At 60.3% G+C, this 22,906-nt stretch overlaps 2 protein-coding genes and 1 long non-coding RNA gene across 8 annotated transcripts; 1 reads left to right on the plus strand and 2 right to left on the minus strand.

Moving 5' to 3' along the window:
- Nucleotides 1–22: 22 nt before the first annotated feature.
- On the minus strand, nucleotides 23–3,917 carry FGF22 (fibroblast growth factor 22). 2 transcript variants are annotated; one of them, XM_072948159.1, is made up of 3 exons: nucleotides 3,622–3,917; nucleotides 1,158–1,261; nucleotides 23–1,046 (listed from the first exon to the last, which is right to left on the minus strand). In XM_072948159.1, exons 1-3 carry the CDS (start codon nucleotides 3,833–3,835, stop codon nucleotides 858–860), a joined length of 507 nt encoding a protein of 168 aa, XP_072804260.1. In that variant the 5' UTR covers nucleotides 3,836–3,917; the 3' UTR covers nucleotides 23–857. The 2 variants fall into 2 exon arrangements, with proteins under 2 accessions (XP_072804260.1, XP_015096442.3); XM_015240956.3 differs by having other exon boundaries at nucleotides 23–1,069; nucleotides 3,622–3,916.
- A 3,267-nt stretch (nucleotides 3,918–7,184) lies between these two features.
- Nucleotides 7,185–10,209, minus strand: LOC140688527 (uncharacterized). Of its 2 annotated transcripts, none has more exons than XR_012063277.1 (3): nucleotides 9,850–10,209; nucleotides 8,241–8,296; nucleotides 7,185–8,097 (listed from the first exon to the last, which is right to left on the minus strand). It is a non-coding gene; the product is annotated as an uncharacterized lncRNA (long non-coding RNA). The 2 variants fall into 2 exon arrangements; XR_012063276.1 differs by having other exon boundaries at nucleotides 8,189–8,296.
- Nucleotides 10,210–10,304: 95 nt separating this feature from the next.
- POLRMT (RNA polymerase mitochondrial) lies at nucleotides 10,305–22,892 on the plus strand. Of its 4 annotated transcripts, none has more exons than XM_072948149.1 (21): nucleotides 10,305–10,462; nucleotides 11,000–11,098; nucleotides 13,099–13,706; nucleotides 15,469–15,599; nucleotides 15,677–15,869; nucleotides 16,997–17,149; nucleotides 17,280–17,444; nucleotides 17,518–17,688; nucleotides 17,907–18,131; nucleotides 18,316–19,122; nucleotides 19,549–19,671; nucleotides 20,003–20,125; nucleotides 20,352–20,531; nucleotides 20,762–20,848; nucleotides 20,938–21,051; nucleotides 21,136–21,188; nucleotides 21,277–21,375; nucleotides 22,173–22,245; nucleotides 22,426–22,517; nucleotides 22,612–22,673; nucleotides 22,765–22,892. In XM_072948149.1, exons 1-21 carry the CDS (start codon nucleotides 10,375–10,377, stop codon nucleotides 22,812–22,814), a joined length of 3,696 nt encoding a protein of 1,231 aa, XP_072804250.1. In that variant the 5' UTR covers nucleotides 10,305–10,374; the 3' UTR covers nucleotides 22,815–22,892. The 4 variants fall into 4 exon arrangements, with proteins under 4 accessions (XP_072804250.1, XP_072804252.1, XP_072804251.1 ...); XM_072948151.1 differs by having other exon boundaries at nucleotides 20,403–20,531; XM_072948150.1 differs by having other exon boundaries at nucleotides 17,000–17,149.
- Nucleotides 22,893–22,906: the final 14 nt, after the last annotated feature.

Genomic DNA, 22,906 nt, shown 5'->3' on the forward strand with positions numbered 1-22,906 from the left:
GCAACAAATCACCAAAACTTGGTGGCTTAAAACAACACACGTTTATCACCTCACAATCCTGGGCTCACAATTCCAATCAGGCCTTATGGGGCTAAACCCAGGCCTGGGGGGTGCTGGTCCCTCCGGAGGCTCCAGGGAGAAGCGGCTCCTGCCTCTTCCAGCTTCTAGAGGCGCCGCATCCCTGGCTCGCGGCCCCTCGGTGCATCCTCACCGCCAGCAGCGCAGCATCCCCCGTCTCTCTTTGACTCTGACCTCCCGCCTCCCTCTGATAGGGACCTTGTGATGACATGGAGCCCTCCGGGAGTCCAGGGTCACTTGCATCCCGGGAGACTTAACCCCACCTGCAGAGTCCCCTCTGCCCTGTGAGGTGACAGGTCTGCAGGTCCTGGGGCTAGGACCTGCCGCTCCATGGTATGCTGGTGTCCCCCTCTCCCCCAGCCCCCCCCCCACTCTGCCCCAGCCTCCCCACCTCCTTGCTGCCTCAAACACCCCAATGGGTTCCCACCTCCGAGCCTCGGCCTAGGCTGTGTCCCAGATCTGGCCACCACGTGGCTGCATCCTTGTCTCTAGCCCGGCAGGTGCCCTGCTGAGGTCCCCTCATCCCCCAAACTTGTGGTTGGACATGCACGGCCCCTGCTCAGCTGTGTCCCCCTCCCCTTGGAGCCAGGAGCTCCCTGAGGGCCAGGCACATCTGGGGGGCCCTGCGGTGTCCCCAGTGCTCGCACACCGCTGGCGCTCAACGCACGGGAAACGAATGAGGGACCGAAAAGATGCCAGGTGGCGGCCTAGGCCTTCCCCAGCCTCCCGCCTCCGGCCACCCAGTCGCCACATCCTCGGAATCTCAGTCTGGCGGTTCCTCACCGACCCTGAGGCCTCAGGAGACCAGGACAGGCAGGAAGTGGGTGGACAGCTGGTGTCGCTGTGTCCGGCCACCGCGCCTCGGGGCCCCCCGCCCGTCCAGCGCCAGGAACATGGGCCGGCCGCGGTGGCGCCAACGCACAGACGCGTAGGTGTTGTAGCCATTCTCCTCGATGCGCTCCTGGAACCTGCAGTGCACAGTGTAGACCCGCTGCGGGGCCGGGCCGTGAGGAGGCCACTGGACACACCTCCCACCGGACACGCGCACACCCGCACCCCAGCCCACCACGCACACTCACCGAGCCATAGAGGCGACCACGGCGGCTCATGGCCACGTAGAAGCCAGTGTGCAGGGCTCTGAGCGCCACTACGCCCACGCGGATGGAGCGGATCTCAAGTACGCCTGCGGGGAGGGGCTTGGTCAGGGCCCGCCCGCCAGCCACGCCCTCGATCCCTCACCCTTCATTCATCAGGGTAAAGTTCCCCCAGGACCTACTGTATGTCTGACCCTGTGCTGGGTGTGAGGACGCACCAGGGACTGCAAGACTCCTGCCAGCATCTGCCCTGAGGCTGCAGGAGAGACACTGGGGAGGGTGCGAAGGCCTGAGGCAAGACTTGGCCTGATAGAGAGCGGTGTGTCGGGGGTCAGGGGATAAGGGGAGGGGTCAGGCCTTTCTCTGGAAGGCACTGGGGAGCCACAGCAAGCTTTGGAGCAGGGGTGGGCTCTGTAGGTCAAGGGCAAGAAAACCAAGCCAGAAGAGGTGAGTGCCTGCCAGGTGATCTGCAGCTATCAGTAAGGACAAGTAGTGAGTGAGAGATGTAGACACCCTAGCATGAGCACAGTCCCCACTGCTGCTACTGCTGTTTCCACGTCCAGCCCTCCCTGGCAGCTCCGCCAGCCCAGCCATGACCGGTTCTGGGGCAGACAACTCCAAATGGAGGCACAGCCCAGGCAGCAGCCTAGGGGTGGGACATAGGGTGTTTCTAGCACACTATATTTAGATCAATGACACAGGCTAACACTGCTTGTGCGCTGACTGTATGCCAAGCATTGGACCCCATCAAACGCAGACAGCTGCCCCAGGTGGGATGTACTGACTATGCCCACTTCCCAGGGTGGGACATGAGGCCTGGGAAGTGACAGAGCTAGTTTCGGGCCCTGTCTATTCACGGGTGACCCTGGGCAAGCCTTGCCTGATCTGAATGGATGTTTCTGGTCCAGTGAGGCGGGGCTAAGGGAGAAGCCACAGCCCACACTCTGAGCCCCACCCAGGCACTAGGGCCTACTCTGGAGTCGGGGCCCTGCTCTCTGGTGTTCAGCCTGGACCTGGATGCCTGAGACGATGGGGAGCTCACCCCTGCCCCAAAGGACCTTTGCACCTGCTACTTCCTAAGCCAGGCACTCAGCTCCTCCTGTGCACGGCCAGCTCCTCTCTCTACATGAGGCTCCACTCAAGCCCACCTCCTCGGAACAGCCTCTGGACCTCTCAGATAAAGCAGCCCCCCAGTTTTTCATTTTATTTGCAGCCCTGACACAGCCCCCTTGGAAATGATCATATTACTTGCTCACTGTTCCGCTGTTAAGCTTTCTCCTCTGCTCTGGGAGCTCCATGAAGGTGGGCTGCCTTGGTCACTGCGTGTCCCCCGTGCCCAGCACAGCATACAGGAGGTGGCCAATTAACAATTAACCATCAAGCATCATCACCCCTACAGCTGCCCAGATGGGGAAACCAAGTCTTACAGAGAAGCAGCAGCAGTCCCAGGTCACCCAGCAGAGCCAGGCCTCATCCCCAGCCTGAGGCCACCCTGCCTGGCTGTGCCCACGGCCAGGCGACCGGCCCAGCCAGTCCCCTTGTCCTTGCCCTCACCTGGTTAGCCTAATGAGGGCCTTGAGAGCCCCAGATGAAAGCAGCTGGGATGGGCAGGGGTGATTATCTGCCCTAATGGTGGTGATTCAGGCCATGGCCAGCACTGGGCCCAGCTCCCCACGTCCCCTCCCGGGCTTCAGACCTATGGGGACATAGAGGCAGGCCTGTGGGTCATCGACTTATCCCCAACCTCCTCCTCTCTTTCATTGCCTCTTTGTCTCCTCCTGCCCCATACAGTCCAGAAACACTCACTGAGTGCCTGCTGTTTGCTGGGCAGGGCAGCAGGGACGTAACTCCAGCCTTGGTGAGATTCTGGGCACCGTGGAGCCCAGATCCAACCCACCCCACCCCAGGTAGGTTACTGCCCCTCTCTGTGCCTCGGATTCTCATCTGCCAAACGGGTAGATCTAGGAAGAAACAGAGGGGTCCCCAACTCAGGCAGGTCCTGAGTTTGGTTTTCCTGGGTGGGGAGTTCAGAGTTCAGACCCCAGCTATACCCACACCTCTCATTATGTACTGGGCCCACAGGTGCCCTTCCTGGAACCGGTTTCCCCTCTGTAAATGGGCCCTGTGACCCCAACTTCAACTATCCCGCAAAGACACTTCTGCTGCTGAGCCAGGCCCAGAGCTGGGAGCTTTCTCTGTGACCTTCACCTCAGCTGTCCAACCCTCCATCCATGTGGGCTGGGCCCATTTTACAGCTGAGGAAACTGAGGTCCCTTGCGGGCAGTGACTTGGCCAACGCCGAGCAGCCAGAGGAGCCTCCCCACCCTCCCTCGAGTGAGAGACAGACAGAAGCCCCGCCCATCGCTATCATTACTGGTGCCTGGTTCTTGTCCGCCTGTCTGCCTTGTACCCTCGCCCCACTCCCCTGGCAGCGCCCCCGGCTACTCACTGTCAGGGCTGTGGCGCCAGCGGGTGCCCTGCACTCGGCCGCTGGGGTCCACGCGCAGGAAGAAGCGGGTGGAGGAGAACAAGCGCCGCCAGCGCACGTCGCCCTCCAGGTGAGGGTAGCTGCGTGGTCTTCGCGGACCGCTCGGGGTCCCCGCGGCGCCGGGCGCCCGAGCCAGCAGTAGCCACGCCAGGCCCAGCCACAGGCGGCCGCGCATGGCCCCGCGCTCGGCTCCCCGCCAGCTCTTGCCTCCCCGCGCGCGTCCGCGACTCTGCCATTGCGCGATCAGGGGGCGGAGCGCCCGACGGGGTTGCCCCGCGCGGGCCAATAGGGAGACTCGGGGGCGGGGCCATCGCCACAGGGGACGAGCCAGGTTGACGCGAGAGGCCGCGGTCAGGGAGCCTGCCAATGCAGAGTCCAGAACAGGCCAAGGCGGCTCCTCGGGGGTGGGGCCAGAGCCGCAGAGGCGGGGCAACTACGCGACGGGGCGGGGCCAGTTCGCGGAGCGGGGCCCATCCGGGAAAAAAGTCTCCGGCTTCCGCGCGTGTTTGTTTGTCTTGCGGGGCGGGGAGCGCGGTGCTTGTCCGTGAGTCATCAGATTGGGCTGCAGGGGCTGCGTGGGTGTGAGTGTGAGAGAGGTGGGCCACAGAGACAGAGACGGAGACAGAAAAAGAGATACAGAGAAAGACAGAAACAGAGAGAGGGAGACTCGGAGACCTTCGTCTGCGAGAGACAGAGATAAAGCGACATGGAGAGACAAAGATGGAGAGACGCAGGCAAGGACGGGCAAGGCCGAGACAGAGACGGAGAGAGAAAGACAGAGAGAGAGGTCAAACAGAGGGACAGGGAGAAATGGAGCTGCCTGGGGGTCAGGGTTTGGGATTGGAAGTCCTTGCCCAAGTGTCTGTCTGGGCCAGCCAGGCCACTGGACTGGGCATGCCAGGTGGGGACTTGTCTACCCTTCAAACTGGAGCTTCCCAGTGGGTGGTGGCTTGGGGAAAAGTGTGGGTGGAGGAACAGGTGACCTGTTGGGGGGACAGTGTGTGCACGGGTGTCTGGGCAAGTGGGTGGATAGGGCGCAGTGGGCAGAAAGGTGGCTGATGGGAGGATGGACACGTGGGCCCGTCTGTGGCCAGCTGAGGGGGACAGGGACGATGACCAAGGCCAGCACCCCGTCCCCAGCACCCAGCTCTGCATGTCTGAGATGGTAGGAATGAGGCCACCTTGTTAACACCCACACCTGCTCATCATTTGCAGACACACCTTGTGCCCTGGGCCCAGGGAGGTGAAGGCAGCGAGCCTCCAAAGACTCAGAGCCAAGAGGCCTCATTAACAGATGAGGAAACAAAGACCCAAGAGTGGCAGTGACTTCCCTAAGGCCCCACACAGGACACATCCCAGGGCTCAGATCCCAGGGCTCCTGGCGGCTCAGTCCTACAGCCACGGCTGCAGGCGGCACCTTTAAATAGTAGGGTGAAGACAAGGTGACAAGTCTGTCCTGATGGACTGCTGGGGGCGTAACCGGTCTAGCCGGATGCCACCGCCAGGATGCCTTCCTGTGGCTCTGGGGATTTCCCCATCCCTCTTCCTGTTCCCAGGAGGGTCACACAGGGGCTGTGGCAGACACCCAAACTCCCAGACCCCAGGACTGAACTGGGAGAGGGCAACCCTATGGACCCCAAGCCCAGCCTAACCTATCTTCCCACACTCCGAGCCCTGAGGCCGGCACCTGGGGGACTTGCATGCATCACCTCCCAAGCCTTGGTTTCTCCTCTGGAAAATGGTCCAGGAGAGAGGGAAGGCTGCGAGGATGGAATGAGATAATCCACGACCTCCGTGGGCACTCAGAATAGCATCTCCACTTCCTGCCAGCTAGAAACTTCCTCTTCCCTTCCCAGATTATCCCTACCCCATTCCCCAGGAGGATAAGTCCCAGGGCCCTGTGGGATGGAAGGGGATCCACGCCTGGGAAGCCAGCTGGGCCTGGTACTTTTAACAACAATTTCATTGAGATATAATTCACATGCCACACAATTCACCCATGAAAGTGTGCAGTCAGTGCTTTCAGTACATCCAGAACTGTCAACTCTTACCTCTCCCTAGTTCCAGAACATTCCATCACCCCAGAGAAACCCTGTCCCCATCAGTAGTCACAGCCCATCCTCCTCCCCCAGCCCCTGACAAACAGGAACCCATTCTCTGTCTCTGGAGACTGACCTGTTCAGGACATTTCACATCCATGGAATCACACACTGTGTGTCCTTCTGTGTCTGCTTCTCTCACTGAGCATTGTGTTCTCAGGGTCCGTCCACGTGGTAGCGAGCATCAGGGCTTCTCTCCTGTTCATGGCTGAGTGATGCTCTGGTGTGTGGAGGGACATGTGCATTTATCCTTCATCCATCGATGGACACGTGGTTGTTCCTACCTTTTGGCTGTTGTGGGTCGTGCTGCTGTGGACGTGCGTGTGCAGTTTTTTTTGTGTAAACATGTGTTTTTATTTCTCTCATATGTACATCTAGGAGTGGAACTGCTGGCTCATACGGTTAGTCTATGGTTAGGTTTTTGAGGAGCTGCCAGACCGTTTCCCACAGCAGCGGAGCCATTTTACATCCCAGCAACCATGCACGAGGTCTCCAGTTCCTCCACCTCTTCACCAGCAGTTGTGACTGTCTGTCGTTTTGATTACAGCCATCCTAATGGGGTGAAGTGGTGTCTTCAAACCCACAGAGAAGTTGTAAGGAGAGCACAATGAACACCCTGTCCCTGGAGCCCCTGGTTCTACATATTATTTTTGACTTCTGCCCACTAGAGAAGGCATACACACACTGTAGCAGTCACACAATGGAATACTATGCAGCCATGATAAAGAACAATCCTGAAACACACAAAAGGGATGAGTCTCAGACACAATGAGGAGAAGCAGTCGGATACCACAGAGGTCTGTCTAGGTGACATTCTGGGAAACCAAACCATGGTGTGAACTGTCAGATGGAGGTCACCCTCAGGGGCAGTGATGGGGGCAAGGGGGACTTTTGGGGACCAGGTATTCTTTGGAACACTGTAGTGTTCAGTCTGTGAAAATTGATTGAACTGTATTTTTGTTTTTTGAGTAAAAGTACATTTATTTAGATAGATGTACACGGGGGTACTGGTTAAATTACAGGTAGACACACACTCCATAGAGAGAGTGAGGGCTGTCTCAGGAGGCAGGAGAGAGACCCTGAACTGTATTTTTTGGGAACTGTATTCTTCGTTTGTTTGTGGGTAATTTAGGGTTATTTATTTATTTATTCATTCATTCATTTATTGAATGGAGGTACTGGAGATTGAACTCAGGACCCTGTGCATGCTAAGCATGCACTCTGCCACTGAGCTACACCCTCCCTCCTGGAACTGTATTCTTGATGTGTGCATTGTTCATGTTATACCTCAAAAAAAAAGTACACACCTGCAGTCTTTATGTAAGTGGATATTTGAGAGTCAGGGTCAGAGACGGTACTGTTGCACCCCTAAGAACATCGGACAAGTCTTCTGAAGGCAAGGCACTCTGTCACAGCCAAGCTGCAATCAAGTCCTCCATTGGTGCTCAAATGTCCCCTGTTGTCACCATGACATCCTTGAGTATCTTTCTTTCTCATCCCAACCCTGGGTAGGGCTCACGCAATGCACTCTGTTCGCCCTTTGTCGCTGTGATTGGTTGAATAAAGACCCTCAAAGATAGGTCCACATTCTGGTCCCTGGAACCTGTGAATTTCACCTTATTTGGAAAACAAATCTTGACAGCTGCAATTAAGTTAAGATTTTCAGGCGAGGAGATCGTCGTAGGGGGCCCTAAATGCAGTCACAAGTATCCTTATGAGAGACGTAGAAGGAGGTTTGACACAGACACAGAAGGAGACGCCACTGACGATGGAAGCAGAGCCTGGAGGGACGGGGCCACGAATCAAGGGACACCTGGAGCCCCCAGGAGCTGGAAGAGGCAGAAAGGAGCCTCCGGGAGCCCCCGGAGGGAGCATGGCCCTGACCACACCCTGATTTCAGCCCAGGGTAACTGATTCTGGATATCTCATCCCCAGAAATGTGAGACAATCAATTGCTGTTGTTTGAGGCACCAAGTTTCTGTCAACTTGTTACAGCAGCTCCAGGAATCAGGTCCCATGTCCTTCCATCTACAGATCCCTGCCTTTCTCCACATGTCTGAAATCTCACCCCATGTCCCACAACCTCAGCTCATCTGAGTGTCTCATGGTTTGATCTGGATGGAACGTTCTGGGTGAGAACCTGACATATCTGAACAGCTTCTGAGACAAGATGCTGGCCAGCCCCCTGCATCCTGATGCTGTGTCCCTCCAGTTAACATCAGTCTCCACCTGCCAGGTGTGTTACTCATATTTTCTTGCTTAAGTTTTACAAGGAAACTTGATGTCACTATCAGAAGTGTCACCAACCAGTGCCATCTGTTAACACATTGCCAGTAAACTGCAGGAAGAAACACAAAGAGAAGAGACCATGAGACAAACTCTTTGACTAGTAGAATCCCAGCCCAGGAGCTGAGGCAGGAGTTACACACCAGGGAGACCTCCCTGCTTGAGTAGGAACTCAAAGGAGAATGGCCTCCTCACCGCTCAGAGCCAGGATCCGGTGCTTGGGGAAGTGCAGGTTTAGGGCATCTGACGTCCTATCGAAGAGAAGAGGAAACTGAGGCATGAAGTCAGGCAAAAGAATTCAGAAGTCCTGGCTCCCAGCCTAGGTTCCAGGCTCTGCCAGACTGCAGGGGTACGAGGGGCTGTGTATAGGTCTTGGGGGGCCAGGCCCAGCTGATTCAGCACCCTTGGGGCCATGAAAGAGGGCAACCCTAGGTATGAGTCAGGTCTGCGGTTGTGGCCCCCCAGGGCATCTTGGGGTGGGTTGGGGCGGGTTTGGGAGGACAGACGCTGCCGTCTGCTGCAAACATTCTCAGCCGGTGGCATCACAGTGCACAGGCCCGCGTGGGCAGCTGTGTCTGGAATGTGCTGTCAGGAGGCGTCCAGACTCGGGAGTCTGGCCCTTCTAGAGCACATGTCTGGCCTCCACCCTGGGTCATGGGGAGACTGAAGTCTGAGCCTCTGTGGATGAGGGGCAGCCTGAGCCAAGGCCTCTGAGCCCCCTTCCAGCTTTGTCTCTGCCTCTTCTCCCAAAAAGGCTGCTGAAATCTCTCCAAGTATCCACTCCTGTTCCTGCCTCAGGGCCTTTGCACTTGTTGTGACTGCTGCTTGCAGCACAGTTGTGTTACATGTTCTTGTTCTCCCCCTTCACGTGCAGCTGACCCCAGAGTAGATGCTACCCCCTGGTGCAGGTAGGTGCAGCCCATGTCCTGGTTCTTGCCTTGTCACAGAAAGGATCCAGAGACAACATATGGAGGTTAAGAAAATAAAGTGAGGACTTATTGAAGGATGGATATTACACTCTCAAGGGGAGCGGGCAGGCTCAGGTGAGTGGCTGTCCTGAGTTTTTTTGGCAAGCTGGTTATACAGAGTGTAGAGAAGTGAATGGGCAGAATATTCATTGGGGAGGGAGGGGTTTGGGGTCGTATTCCCTGATTTTCACCCCAAACCCACCTTCCCTGAGGGAGAGGTGATTTTTATCTGTATTTAGTCTGGTTCGAAAGTGTCATGGTGTTGGTGCATGATGGGTACTTTTAATCTGCAAGGCTAATTTTATTGAAATGAGGGCATAATAAGCAAAAGTTTACATTCGGACATGGGAGATTCCTGCCTTTCCCCACCTTTCTTTGTCAGCCTCCAGGCTGCTCATCACCCAAAAAGTGTGACCACTTTTCAGCCCAGAGATTCCTGCTTTTCTTTCTCTGCCCAGGGACCCCTGGTGCTTACATGATATAGGGTTTCCTGTATTTGGCCTGTGCCTCTCCTTTCTGCCCAATTCCTTCCATTTTGCCTGTGTCCCCCTTTCTTTGCTCTTATCTAGCTCTCTCTGTTTTAACACCCTGACCTCAGCCTGACCACCTGAACGGTAAGGTGGCCGTGGCTTCCAGGTCTGATTCTAAAGCTCTGGTCCTGGGAAACTCCAGGCTCCAGGGGTTATTTCACTCCACTTGTCGGCAGCTCAGTTTAATAGGTTAGCCCGCTCTTCCTGCCCCGCTCTGCCCCTGGCCTTGGGAACTCGGAAACTAGTGGGTAAACTGAGGCCAGAGGGAGCGGATGAGAGAAATGTCCAGAGAACACGATGACCTACCTGACCTTTGGCCTTAGGGCTTGGACTCAGACGGATCTGTGCCTTCATTCCAGTCTCTTTGATACTCAGGCTGTGGGTCTTTGGACAACTTGACTGACCTCTCTGAATCCCAGCTTTCACCACAATAAAATGGAGATAGTAATAGTTCCTTCCCCAGTGAAGATCGCTGACTGGAGTCTTTAAATTGGAGAACGCTGGTCTACTTACTTGGCAACTATTCCTTCAACAACAACAACAAAATCCGGGTTTCCAGTCTTCCCAGAGATGGCTTAGCGTCCTCCTGCGTTGCCCAAGCAACTGCCCTATCCCGCCTCTCCTCGATAGGGAACAGCCAATCAGAGGGCTCCATCGGTGCATGCTCTCGCGCCTCCGGGGCCCGTTGACCCCTGGGAGTTGTGGTTCTAGCGATAAGCTCCACGCGCGCAGTCCCTTCGCGGCCGCCGTAGGCCGTAGAACTACAACTTCCGTCAGGCGCGGGCGGCGCAGGCGCGCTGGGGCTGCGCGGGGGTCCCGCGTGCGGGCAGCATGTCGGCGCTTGGTTGGGGCCGCCGCGCGGCGGGGCTCGGCCGGGCCCTGTGGCCCGCCGGCCGCCCCCGCGTCCTGGCCGAGGAAGGTAACGCAGGGGAGACCCGGATGCGACTCCGCGACAGCTGCCCCGTCCTCCCAACCCCCGCGGCCGTGACCTTTGGCTTTTCGGCCCCTGGGATCCAGCTACCCCCGTCCTTTGCCCTTTGCGTTGGGCGTTCTGGGGAACCCAGGGACTCGACCCCAGTTTCACTCGCCCTTGGCCCACTGTCCTAACGAGGTCGTCAGGGCATCTTGACCTTTGATTCTTGTTTCTTTTGGAACCCCCAACCCACTATTTACGATTTAGGGATTTTAACGTTTGAACTCTCTGTACCTTTAGTTGGAGAAACTTTTTCCTAGATCCAAAGCCCCAGTTTCTTTTTTCCTTAGCGTGTGATGTCTCTTTCACTTTTGACCTGTTGTCTTTCCAGCGTGAGACCCGTGACCACTGACAGTTTCCACTGACTTTAGGGTTCTTTTGCTTTTGGATCCCGGATTCCTGTCCATATGAGGACCCCCACAACAACCCCCCCACCCCACCCCCGCCCAGCCTACCCTTCAGCCTCCCTGGTCTCTCCTGCAGAGGCCTTTGGTGGCGTCGGGGGCCATAGAAGGAGCTCCTCTGCCAGCCCTTGTGAGCAGGACCGCCGGAAGGACTGGGGCCATGCGGAGCTGCTGGAGGGTGAGTCTGACCCCCAAGACTCGGGGCCTGAGCCCCTTCCTCACTGTCCCCCTGCCGGCCATGCTGCTGGGAGCCACCTCCCTACTTCCTCACAGTAAACCCAGTGAGGTGGGGTAACTAACATGGTCCCACCTCTCTGGTGGTCCGAGGGCCCGCTGTGCTGATGGCGTGAAGCGTGTGCTGTGCGCAGTGGGTTCTTGGATCCCTCCTCCCCAGAACCCGCCAGGCGCTCACACTTTCCAGATGAGGTAGTCAAGGCCCAAAATTGTGGCCCAAGTCCTGGCGGCCTCCAGAGGGAGCTGGGGGCATCTGTTCTTTCTCACCACGTCACTATCCTCTTCCTCCCAGATGTCCACTGTCTCCTACTTCCCTCCTGCCCAACGTTCCATGTGTGTCCGGCAGCCAGGAGTAGGGTGGGGGACCTTTAGAAAGAAAGACCTGATTTCAGGAAATGCCAAGCATATAGAAGTAAAGACACAAGAACCACCAGCTTCAAGAGCAGCCTTCTTTCATTTCTCACCCACCTAATTATTGTAAAGCAAAGCCCCGGTATCATTTTGCTCAACTGGAGAAAGTTTCTGGAAACTGAATCACTTCATGTCATTCTCCAGCCTAAAACCCTCCAACTGTTTCTTCTCTCGCAGAATGAACTCTAAACTCCCACTGAGGGCCACAGACCCCTCTGGGCCTTGGCCTGCCTCCTGGGCCTCTGCTGGCAGGGGCTTTGCACCTGCTTGTCCTGGGCACCTCCCAGGGCGCTGGGGTGTCCCTGCGCAAGGGAGGAAACCTGTGCCCATGTCCCTCTTCTGCCTCGGTTCCTGCCCAGCCCTTTCCAGCCGGACAGTCCCCCGTGTGTGTTCTGAACGCTCTTCTGAGTTTGGGCGCACCCTGGGGCCCGGGGCCACGCTGACTTTTCACTTGGTCTCTGCTTGGGGCGGATGTTCATTGAGAGAGGCACGGGCAGAAGATGGGTACTCTTGGCCCTCATGTTCCCAGATTCTGTGTTTGCAATCTCCTCCCAGCTGAAGTTTACTGAGGCACTTTCACGGTCGTGTGTAGACGTGGGTGGAGCAGCAGAAGCTGGAGCTGCCCGGCACCCACGTTCCCAGCTGAGGCAGTCGGGCGACACTGAAAACGGGTGTCCTTCTCAGGACATATGTAGTGCCACGTTTTTGCATATCTGTGCATGTTTGTTGGTGGTTTTGCTGTTTGAAGTGGCCCCCAGGCATGGTGCAGTGTGCTGTCTAGTGTCCTGAGCTCAAGGAGGCTGTAGCAACCTTTGGAGAAAATACGTGTGTTAGCCCTGCTTTGTTTGGGAGAGGTCTAGCAGTGTTGGCCCCAAGTCGGAGGTGAATGAATCAACAGTACACACGAAATGAGGTGTTACTCAGAGAAAGAGGTTGTATGTTGATCTGTTGGTGGAAATGTGACCAGAGGCTCTCAGGAGCCCAGTGTTTTCCCAGGATCATTGATCCACTGTTCACCAGCTCCGTGTCTTGCAACTTCATAGAACAGAACTGCTGCAGCTAATGGGAGCTGACTGTGAAGGGGCACAGAGTGGGGTGGGCCGTGAATTGGCCGGCGAATGCCTTCTAGGCAGCGGAACAGCAGGTGCAAAAGCCCTGAGGCCATCACAACTAGAGTAGACTTCGCAAGGGGGAGGGGCAGTGGTGAGGACAGTTGGGCAATGGGGTACCTGGGTAAATTCTGAACGCAGAGCCTGGAGGGTGTGCTGACCAGCTGGATGTTGGGGAGAGAGTTGTAGACAGGATTCCTGGTTAAGCCCTGGAGGGACAGAGCTGCCAGTGGCAGGAAGACACAGAGGAGCAGTTTTAGGGATCACCAGGAGCTTGTTTGGGGCATCGAGTTTGGAGGCTCAGGTGCCGAGTGGGTGGGCGATGTGTGCATGCCAGGTTGTTCAAAGGTGCTGGCAGACACGCAGGACTGAAGGCTCGGTTCTCCAGACATCAGGTTCCCTGACATCCCCCTTTTCCCCACAGTGCTCCAGGCCAGGGTGCGGCAGCTGCAGGCTGAGGGCGTGTCCGAGGTGACTGTGAAGAGGGTGGTTGTGGCTCGAGCCCCAGAGGCCAGCAGCGCCCAGTCCCCTGGGAAGGCCCGGGCAGGGGCAGAGGGGGCTGCCCCCAAGCTCAGCGGCCGCTGGGCGCAGAAGCTGGACAAGGAGCAGCGGCTGATGCAGAAGCGGAAGCAGCGGCTGGAGGGGAGGCTGCAGAAGCGTGAGCGGACGCTGGCCTGGCAGAGGCAGCTGCGTGTGGAGCCCCGGCTGCTGAGTGGGAGGCTGGCCAACCAGCTGCAGCGCTGGGAGCAGGGGGCGGCCCGGAGCCCCTGGGAGGAGCAGCTGGCCCGGCTGCTGCAGGAGGCCCCGCAGAGGCTGAGCGGCGACGCGGCCAAGGCCTCGGCGGTGAGGGGCTCCGACGTGCGGCTGGAGGGCCAGCGGCAGAGGCTCCTGTCCTTCTTCGAGTGCTGCCTGCTGACGGGCCACCTGCCCCTCGCCCACCACGTGCTGGTCACCCACCACAGCCGGTCCCGGCAGCAGCGGCTGCTCACGCTCGCCATGTACAACATGGTCATGCGCGGCTGGGCTCGCGAGGTGAGGGGCCGGGCTGGGGGGCCGTGCCCTGCGCATTTTCATACCTCTTCAGACTCGTCACACGCTGATCCCCCGTGGGCTGCATGGGAGAGCATGCACGGGGCCCAGAGGGAGGTGTGGTGCCGCTTTTCCGGGCAGTTCCTTCCGGTGGCTCGTCTGGGCTCTGGTACGTGGGCACTGCAGACCTGCCTCAGGGCTGCCGCCTTGCGTCTGGCACATCCTGTCTGGGTCCAGAGGTGGGGGTCTTTTAATGCCTGCGCTCAGCAGTGAATGTCCCTGTGGATGCGGCTCTCTCTTCCCTGCGGAGCACCGGGGCTGCCCAGGAAGGTTGCTCGCGGTCCCCCGCAGGGAAACCCCGCCCACCCTGTCTGCTGAGAGGCTGCAGCCTCATCTGAGGGGCAGCAGGGGCAGCTCAGTGCCAGGTGAGCAGGGGCGATGGCTGTGTGAAATAGAGACGGGAGGCACATGGCCGGGCCTGCGGCAGGGCCCCTGCTGTGCTGACTCGCACGCGCAGTGCCGCCCGGAGCAGCCAGGTGGCCGGACAGTTGTGCGGGAGGCGTGCTCAGTGCCAGGAGTCAGTCTCCCTTCCCAGGAGCCCGCCCTCCAGCTTCCCCCGCAGCCAGGGCTGCAACGGATGTGCAGTCCTGGTGCGCAGCCAGGTGACGAGACAAGCTTCCTGGGCGGTCGGGGCTGCTGACCACACCCTGGGAGGCTGAGAACAGCAGAAGTTGGTTTTCTCTTAGTCCTGGAGGGCAGATGTCCGACGTCAGGGTTGGAAGGGTCCCGTTCCCCTCGGAGGCTGCAGGGGAGGGGCCTTCCCGCCTCCCCAGCTCCTGGGGCTCCAGTGGCCGCAGCCCCCGATCGCTGCCTCAGCCTCACAGCCGTGCTCTGGCTTGGCGTCGTCTGAACTATGTCTGCAAAGACCCGCTTTCCCAATGAGGGCACCCTCTGAGGGCCCAGGTGGATGTGAGCTGGGGGGCCTGCCTGGCTTCTTGAGTGGCTGTTGCTGGGCTGCCTCCAGATCTGAGCTTCTGCCTCGCCCTCGCCCTCGCCATACCACTCACTTCTCTCTGAGCTTGGCTTCGGCATTTGGGAAGTGGGGGGTGGGAGCCCTGCTCAGTGCTCCGGAGGAGTGAGGCCCGGAGTCTTGGGTGTCTAGCCCCACGTGTGTGTGTTCAGGAGAGGGACAGAGAGTCCCTGACAGTGTTCAATGTGTGTCTTCATGGTGGTGGTGACATCACTACAGATATTTTAAAGATAGGGTAGCTGGGCTCATTCCAGGCCAGCAGCGTCCAGTAGAACTTCTTGTGACTTTGGATATGTCCTTCCTCTGCACCAGCCTCCTGGAGCTGCTGAGTGCTTGAAGAACTGAGTGTTTAAATGACGGTGTGTGGCTGGTGACGGCTGGACAGGGCAGCCCCCCACCGCAGGTCATGCAGTCGAGCACCTGGGGACCCTGTGTGGCAGTGCCTTTCAGACAAGGGTGCGGGAGGACCTCGGGGCTTTTCTGGGGGTCTGTAGCATCACTCCTGAACCTCTCAGGGCAGAGGGGAGGTTGCCAGGGAAGGAGGTGGGTGGAGGAGAAAACAGCGCTGCACCCAAGGGAAGTGGTAGCAGGACGCCTGCACTGAGGAGGGAGGCTCGGCCCCACCACAGGAAATGCAGGAGAGGAGCAGGCTGACGGCAGGCAGAGCCTCCCACCCCAGCAACCTTCCACTCCCACCAGGCCACCCCCAGGTCCTCACCCCCTCTGTCCCACCAGGGCTCCTTCAAAGAGCTGGTTTATGTGTTCTTCATGGTAAAAGACGCTGGCCTTGCCCCGGACCTGCTATCCTACGCGGCCGTCCTGCAGTGCATGGGGCGTCTGGACCAGGATGCCAGCACCGTCCGCAGGTGAGTGGGGCTGGGACCCCTGGAGGCTCCAGTGGCTGCCTCGCGCTGAGCCCAGGGCCACCCCAATGTCCCCGCAGGTGTCTGAAGCAGATGGCCCAGGACGGGCTGCAGCTGCAGGGGCTCTTCACAGCCGTGCCGCTGGGTGAGGGGGAGCGGGCCGAGCTCTTGCGGGCCGTGCGCAAGGCTGAGCCCACCTTCAGCCCCCCGCCACCGCCGCCGCCTACACCCCAGCTCAACACCTCGCCGCTGCTCAGGGAGGTCTACGCTAAGGTGAGACCCGGGCTTGTGGCGAGGTCTCTCCTTGTCTCTCTTCGGGGTGGGTGCCCCCCACCTTCAGATACTGAGCAAGCCAGATGTGGCCAGCCCAGCCCTCAGCAGGGCCTTGAGGCTGGCAGGTGCAGGCACGGGGGAGGCTGCCCTGTGTTGTTCTGGGTTTCCACATGGAGACTTGGCTGCAGGCAGTGCTCAGGGGTGTGGCTGAGCCGGTGTCCCTGCCCGAGGACTGGACAGAAGCAGAGGACTGGGGAGACCCTCACCCGCTTCCCAGGGCAGAGAAGAGTGACTCCCAGATGTTCCTTGTTGTTGGAATATAAGTCTTCTGTGTTCACCATTTAAAGTATAATTTAGTCTCTTTTTTTAGTACATTGATCTCTGTAAGCTCAGAACATTCCATCACCCCAAAAGAAGCCTTGTCCCCATCAGCAGTCACCCCAGCCCCTGACAGCCAGGAGCCCCCTCTCTGCCCCTGTGGGCTGGCCTGTTCTGGACGTTTCACATCCAAGGAGTCACACGCTGTGTGTCCTTCTGTGTCTGCTTCTCTCACTGAGCATCGTGCTCTCAGGCTATGTCCACGTGGGAGCAGGTGTCAGGGCTTCTGTTCACAGCTGAGCGATGCTCCCGTGTGTGGATGGGCACTTTGTTTATCCATCGCCTGTTGCCAGACACTTCAGTTTCTATTTTTTGATGTTGTGAATCCTGCTGCTGTAGACATCTGTGTACAAGTCTTTGTGTGAATGTGTACTTTTGGTTCTTAGTGTATTGGGTTTTGCTATTTTTAATTTACCTATTTTTGGATGGGTCTCACATTCACACAGTTCCAAATTTAAAAAAAAAACAGCAGCGTCCAGGGACCTGAACTGTCTCCCTGGGCTGTCCTGCCCGCCCAGCGAAGCCACACAAATGCCTTTAAACCAGCCTAGTCTCTGAAATGCTGTTCTGCACCGTGCTCCCCCCCCCGACCCAACTTGGAAAAATGGATGAGCCCGCTGGGTGGTGGTACTAGGACGCAGAGGGTGGGCAGCTGCTCTTCGGGACCTCTGGTGTGGACAACTTTTGCCCCAGGGGTCCCTGGCTGAGAGGTCAGACACATGGGCCTCACCATGAGCCTTGGGCACCAGCAGGGCTGCCCTGTGTCCTACCCGAGGCTGCACCTGCCCCTAAAGAAGCTGCAGGACCTCTTCCAGCAGCAGCTCCGTGTGGAGTTGGCCACCACTGTCACCGTGCAATCCGTGGAGAAGGCCCAGCCGCCTACCGAGGAGGTCCTGCATGCGGTAAGGGGCTGGGGGAGTGGTCCGCACCAGGCTGAACTGGGCATCTCCTGGGCGGGATCTCACTGTCTGCCAGGCTGGGTGGGTGCTGTGGTGACTCCGCGTGTGTTCTCCCCACCCCCATCCCCTGCAGCGGAAGACCCTAGCTGACCTGCGCGCCACGTGGGAGACGGCGCTGTACCAGGAGCTACAGGAGACCAAGGCCAGCGAGGCCCGTGCTGCCCGTGAAGGCCGCCCCTCGCTCTTCCCATACCTGTGCCTGCTGAGCGAGAGGGAGTTCGTGGGGCTGTTGCTGCAGGTGTGCGCACGGGGGGCTGTGCGCGCGGGGCTTAGGACAGAGTGTGCGTGGGGCTTACAGCCTTGCTTTCTAGACCTTGCAGGCGCTGCCTGCGCAGGGAGAGTCGCTTCTCTTCCTGGCTCATGAGCTGGGTCTGCGCGTCTTCAACCGGCACATCGTGCAGAGGAAGCAGCTGAGCAAGCAGGTGCAGGTGCTGGAGCAGCACTACATCAAGTACCTGCATCTGCTGGCCTCGGACACTCAGGTGAGGCCGGGAGGGGGTGACTGGGGGGCTCGGCTGGAGAACCTAAGGACTTGAGCAGAGCTGCTGTCCCCACTCCCCTCCCTCGGGTAGCCTAGCGTGCCCCAGACTCTGCCTCAGTCTCCTCATCTAACATCGGGAGAGTAGTCGTCTCACCTGGGGGTGGCGGGTGTCCAGTCTGTGCTGGGCTCTCGGCCCCTGACCCCCACTCCTGCCCACAGGTGGCAGAACGCTGCCTGCCACGGCAGTGGTGGGAAGCTCTGGGGATGCCTGAGGCCCCGCATGAGCAGCCCTGGCCCGTGTCTGTGCTGGTGCAGCTGGGCAAGCAGCTGGCAGAGGTGCTGGTGCAGGCGGTGCAGATGCCCGGCAGCCTGGCGGCGCCCCGGGGCCCTGGCTCCCTCATCCCGGTGCTCTACCACGTGTACTCGTTCCGCAGCTTTCGCCAGGTGGGCGAGGTGGAGGGGCCTGGGATGCGGCTGCGGGCTCAGGGTGGGGCGGGCTCCTGCCGGGGTCCTGGTGGGCCATGGCCCCTCTTAGGGTCAGGGCGTCTGACAGGACCCTGAGGCCCTCCTCCACTTGTGCCTTGGGGGAGACTGGCCTCCTGACCGTCTCTGCCCGCCCTGCCCCTAGATCGGGATCCTGAAGCCGCACCCAGCCTTCACGCAGCTGCTGGAGGCCGCGGCAGAGCGCACGCTGACGTTTGAGTCAACTGAGGTGCCCATGCTGTGCCCCCCGCTGCCCTGGACATCGCCCCACTCGGGCGCCTTCCTTCTGAGCCCCACCAAGATGATGCGTTCGGTGGAGGGCACCCAGCAGCACCAGCTCCTGCTGGAGCGCTGTCCCCCTGCCCAGCTGCATGGTGCCCTGGACGCCCTGACCCAGCTGGGCAACTGCGCCTGGCGCGTCAACGGGCGCGTGCTGGACCTGGTGCTGGAGCTCTTCACCGACAAGGGCTGCCCACGCCTGGGCGTGCCCGCCCCGCCCTCTGAGGCCCCCCGGCCTCCCCAGGGCCGCCAGACCCCCAAGAGTGGCCTGCTGCCCGACCTCTCGCCGGCAGACAAGGCGGAGATGCGGCGGGAGCTGGCCCGCCGCCTGAAGGTGGCACGGGAGATGCAGAGCCTGCGCGCTGACGCGCTCTGCCGCCTCTCGCTGGCTCAGCACCTGCGGCACCGTGTCTTTTGGCTGCCACACAACATGGACTTCCGCGGCCGGACCTACCCCTGCCCACCGCACTTCAACCACCTGGGCAGCGACCTGGCCCGTGCCCTGCTGGAGTTTGCCCAGGGCCGCCCTCTTGGCCCTCATGGCCTCGACTGGCTCAAGATCCACCTGGTCAACCTCACCGGCCTGAAGAAGCGGGAGTCGCTGCAGGCGCGCCGGGATTTTGCAGACCAGCTGATGGAGGACATCCTGGACTCAGCCGACCAGCCCATGACAGTAGGGCGGGCCCCGACGCCCCGCTCCCCAGCTGTCTCTCCTGGCCACTTCGGCACCCACCGCGGACTCCCTCCAGGGCGTCCCTCGGGCCAAAATCTGTCACCGGTGCCCCCACTTCTTCCCCTGGTATCCTTTCTCCTGGCCTTTCCCTCTGCCCCAGGCCGTCTGCAGCTCTGCCATCTCCTGCTCCTCGGGACCCCCCAGTCCAGGTCCACCAATCCGGGCCTGGGGCTGCTCCTCCTGGGGTGCTGCCGCCTGTCCCACCCCAGTCTGTAGCTCCTGTCCTCCCTTGCTGTCCAGGGGGCTCCATCCTGGCCTCGTTGTGCCCTCAAGTCCCCTGGGCCCACCCAGCTCCCATCCATGCCCTGCTCTGACCCCACCAGGCCCAGATACCCAGGCCTCACCCAGCCCGCCTGCCCTCCACAGGGCCGGAGGTGGTGGATGGAGGCGGACGAGCCCTGGCAAGCTCTGGCCTGCTGCATGGAGATCGCTCGGGCCACACGTGCCCCTGACCCTGCCGCCTACATCTCCCACTTCCCTGTTCACCAGGTGAGCTGGTGGGACCCTGGTGTGGAGTGTGCCCAGCCCACATGGGCCAAGGTCCGCAGGGCTGCGTCGGTGTTCAGCTCCTGCAGGTCCCACTCTGCTGGCTGCAGTTCCTGCTGGGACCCAGCCACGCAGCTGGTTCAAGCACAGCCCAGCCCTCTGCTCCTCGGTTCTCCTTTGTGGTGGGCTCGCACGCACCTGTTGGCATTGGGGTCCAGGGAGCTCTTACCGTGAACAGAGCTGAGGAAGCATGGGAGCTCCGGCTCGAGCTGCAGACCCTCCAACCGGCCTGGCCTGGCCGGACTCCTCACTCTCCACCCTTGTCCCCCACCAGGATGGTTCCTGTAATGGCCTGCAACACTATGCCGCCCTGGGCCGGGACAGCGTTGGGGCCGCCTCCGTCAACCTGTTGCCCTCGGACCTGCCGCAGGACGTGTACAGCGGAGTGGCTGCACAGGTGGGTGTCATGGTTCCCCAGCTCATTCTTATCCCCGAGACCTACTGGTGCCTGTCTTGTGAACATCTGGGCACTGCAGAGCTGACAGCCGTGGCCTCCGACTGTCATGACCAGACTTCCTAGGGAGGTATCAGGGGCGAATGGTGAGGCCCACAGGAAGAGAAGGGGTGGGGTGGGGCACTGGGTGAGACCGGGGCCCCGCCCATGACCCCCACCGCCCACGCAGGTGGAGGTGTTCCGCAGGCAGGATGCTGAGCAGGGTGTGCACGTGGCCCAGGTGCTGGAGGGCTTCATCAGCCGCAAGGTGGTCAAGCAGACGGTGATGACTGTGGTGTACGGGGTCACCCGCTACGGGGGCCGCCTGCAGATCGAGAAGCGCCTCCGGGAGCTCCACAACTTCCCCCAGGTGCGCGGCCCACACTTGCTGCACCTCTGCAGTTGGCTAGGCCTCTGGGCGCAGGCGACTCCGAGGGAGGGGCTCTTCTCCCCACACCAGCGGGTCCCCCAGAGGGGCCCGTGGGAGCGAGCCAGCCCCCTCCAAGGGTGTGGGGACGTTCCTGCCAGGTCACTGGCCTAGGGCCTTCAGGGGTTATGGAGGGAGCCTGGGCCCCGCCCATCAGTCTCCCTCCCCCTCAGGAGTTCCTGTGGGAGGCCTCGCACTACCTGGTGCGCCAGGTGTTCAACAGCCTCCAGGAGATGTTCTCAGGCACCCGGTCCATCCAGGTGAGTCCTTGGCGCTCTCCTCGGGCATGGGTCCCCCACAGGCTTCCCTAGACCCGGCCCCGCCCTGATCCCAGTGCCTGTTCCCTCAGCGCTGGCTGACCGAAAGTGCCCGGCTCATCTCCCACACGGGTTCAGCTGTGGAGTGGGTCACTCCCCTTGGCATTCCGGTCATCCAGCCCTACCACCGTGACTCCAAGGTCATGGTATGTGCAGCCCCTGCCCGCATCCCCGCCCCACCCTGGCAGGGCAGGGCTCATGTCCCCCTCTCCTCCCACCCCACCCTGCAGATCAAAGGTGGCATCCAGAGCCTTACCTTCAGCAGCAGTGGGGACACCAGCCAGTGAGTGCAGGATGGCGCGGGGCAGCACAGGGGCCAGGCCGGGCAGGGCTCTGGGCTGGGATGCCTGACTCAGTGCCCCCACCTCTAGGAAGCCCAACACGCTGAAGCAGAAGAACGGCTTCCCCCCCAACTTCATCCACTCGCTGGACTCCTCACACATGATGCTCACGGCCCTGCACTGCTACAGGTGCACCCCGCAGTCCCAGCCCGAGCCCCAGCCCCCACAGGCGGGGAACCCCCACTGTGAGCCGTAGGGTTCTAGGTGCCGAGGTTGCACACAGTGGGGAGGCTGGGTCCTGCCGGTGGGTGCTGCCAGCCAGGGACAGGGTTGGCAGGCCAGGCCAGAGCCCTCCAGCAGGCGAGGACCCCAGCCGTGTGGGCCTGTAGGATGTGGTGCCCAGAAGAGGCTGCAGGCCGGGGAGGCCAGGTGGGCCTGGGAGTGGCTGCCTGGGTAGGGGAGGGCCCGTGGCTCAGAGTATGAAGCTGACGTTCGCTGGGTCAGGTGTGCTGTATGGCCTGCTCTGGGGGGCTCCAACATCATCCTGATGTGTTTGGCTCTGCTCTGGGCAGGCAGAGGTGTCTGGGTTTCTCTTGAGACTCGGGGGTGGTGGATCAGGGGGTGATGGGGCCAGATGTCACAGTTCTGTTAGAAACAGTTGCTAACGTGGGGGGCGTGGGTTCACTAAGTTTTCCTGGCTCGGGGACCCCTGGGGAGAGTCATCCCTTTACAAGGAGCTGAGAATCTGGGCAGCAGCCGGCAGGGGTGGGTGAGGAAGCAGAGATACTTCTTAAGATACGAACCTCTGACCTGCCTGCTGAAGAGGCATGTGGCACACAGTTGCAGGAGCTCACAGGAGTTGGGGGGTAAGAGGAGGGTGGGCATCCTGGGACTGTGAGCCCCCCCAGCTGAGCGGGGAGGGGGACTGAAGTGAGAGCAGGGCCAGGGCTTGGCCATCTTCACGGAGTCCCTCCCTCCTGCTGCAGGAAGGGCCTGACCTTCGTCTCAGTCCACGACTGCTTCTGGACCCACGCGGCTGATGTCGCGGTCATGAACCAGGTGCAGCCCTGCCCCTCATAGTCGTGGACACCCCTGGTCTTGTGGCCCTCACCCCATGGGGCCCTGGGCCGCCAGGCTCACCCCAGGCATTGGGGCGATGACCCTGCCTGAGCAGGGAAGCCCAGCCTCTCCCTGCCCGTGGGGCCCTGGTTCCTGGCTTCTGACACCCGTTCCCCCCAGGTGTGCAGGGAGCAGTTTGTCCGCCTGCACAGCCAGCCCATCCTCCATGACCTGTCCAGGTTTCTGGTGAAACGGTTCTGCTCTGACTCCAGGTGAGGACCCCCTCCGCCAACCCCAGCCCATTCTCGGTGGCCCCACCCCTCCTATCCCACCAGAGCCTCACTGTGACCCTGCCCTTGGCTTCAGGGTCTCCAAGAGCGTCTGGGCCTCCCGGCTGCTGGACACGCTGCTGTCGGTGCCCAAGACAGGTAGGGCTGCGGCCGGAGGCGGGGCACTTCTGGCGGGTGGGGGGTGGGGCCTTCCTCAGGGCCTGCCCCACGGCCTCCCTCTGCTCCGCAGGGGCCTTCGACCTGGAGCAGGTGAAGCGCTCCACGTACTTCTTCAGCTGACGCAGGACACCTCAGTCCCCAGGGCCCAGCGGCTCCCAGGCCACCTGTACCATAGTGTAAATAAAGCTCCATCTGCCACCTCGGGAGCTGCT

Source organism: Vicugna pacos, chromosome 22 (assembly GCF_048564905.1).
Source record: "Vicugna pacos chromosome 22, VicPac4, whole genome shotgun sequence".
Classification (NCBI taxonomy): Eukaryota; Metazoa; Chordata; class Mammalia; order Artiodactyla; family Camelidae; genus Vicugna; species Vicugna pacos.

What these genes read in the sequence shown, in the direction of transcription:
- FGF22 (XM_015240956.3), bottom strand. Translation starts at nt 3,835, where the DNA reads ATGCGCGGCCGCCTGTGGCTGGGCCTGGCGTGGCTACTGCTGGCTCGG. An exon ending in CTGGCGCCACAGCCCTGACA is followed by an intron (nt 1,262 to 3,621) that starts GTGAGTAGCCGG and finishes CCCTCCCCGCAG; the next exon opens with GCGTACTTGAGATCCGCTCC. An exon ending in GTGGTCGCCTCTATGGCTCG is followed by an intron (nt 1,070 to 1,157) that starts GTGAGTGTGCGT and finishes CCGGCCCCGCAG; the next exon opens with CGGGTCTACACTGTGCACTG.
- POLRMT (XM_072948149.1), top strand. Translation starts at nt 10,375, where the DNA reads ATGTCGGCGCTTGGTTGGGGCCGCCGCGCGGCGGGGCTCGGCCGGGCC. An exon ending in CCATGCGGAGCTGCTGGAGG is followed by an intron (nt 11,099 to 13,098) that starts GTGAGTCTGACC and finishes TTTTCCCCACAG; the next exon opens with TGCTCCAGGCCAGGGTGCGG. An exon ending in CGGTTCTGCTCTGACTCCAG is followed by an intron (nt 22,518 to 22,611) that starts GTGAGGACCCCC and finishes CCTTGGCTTCAG; the next exon opens with GGTCTCCAAGAGCGTCTGGG.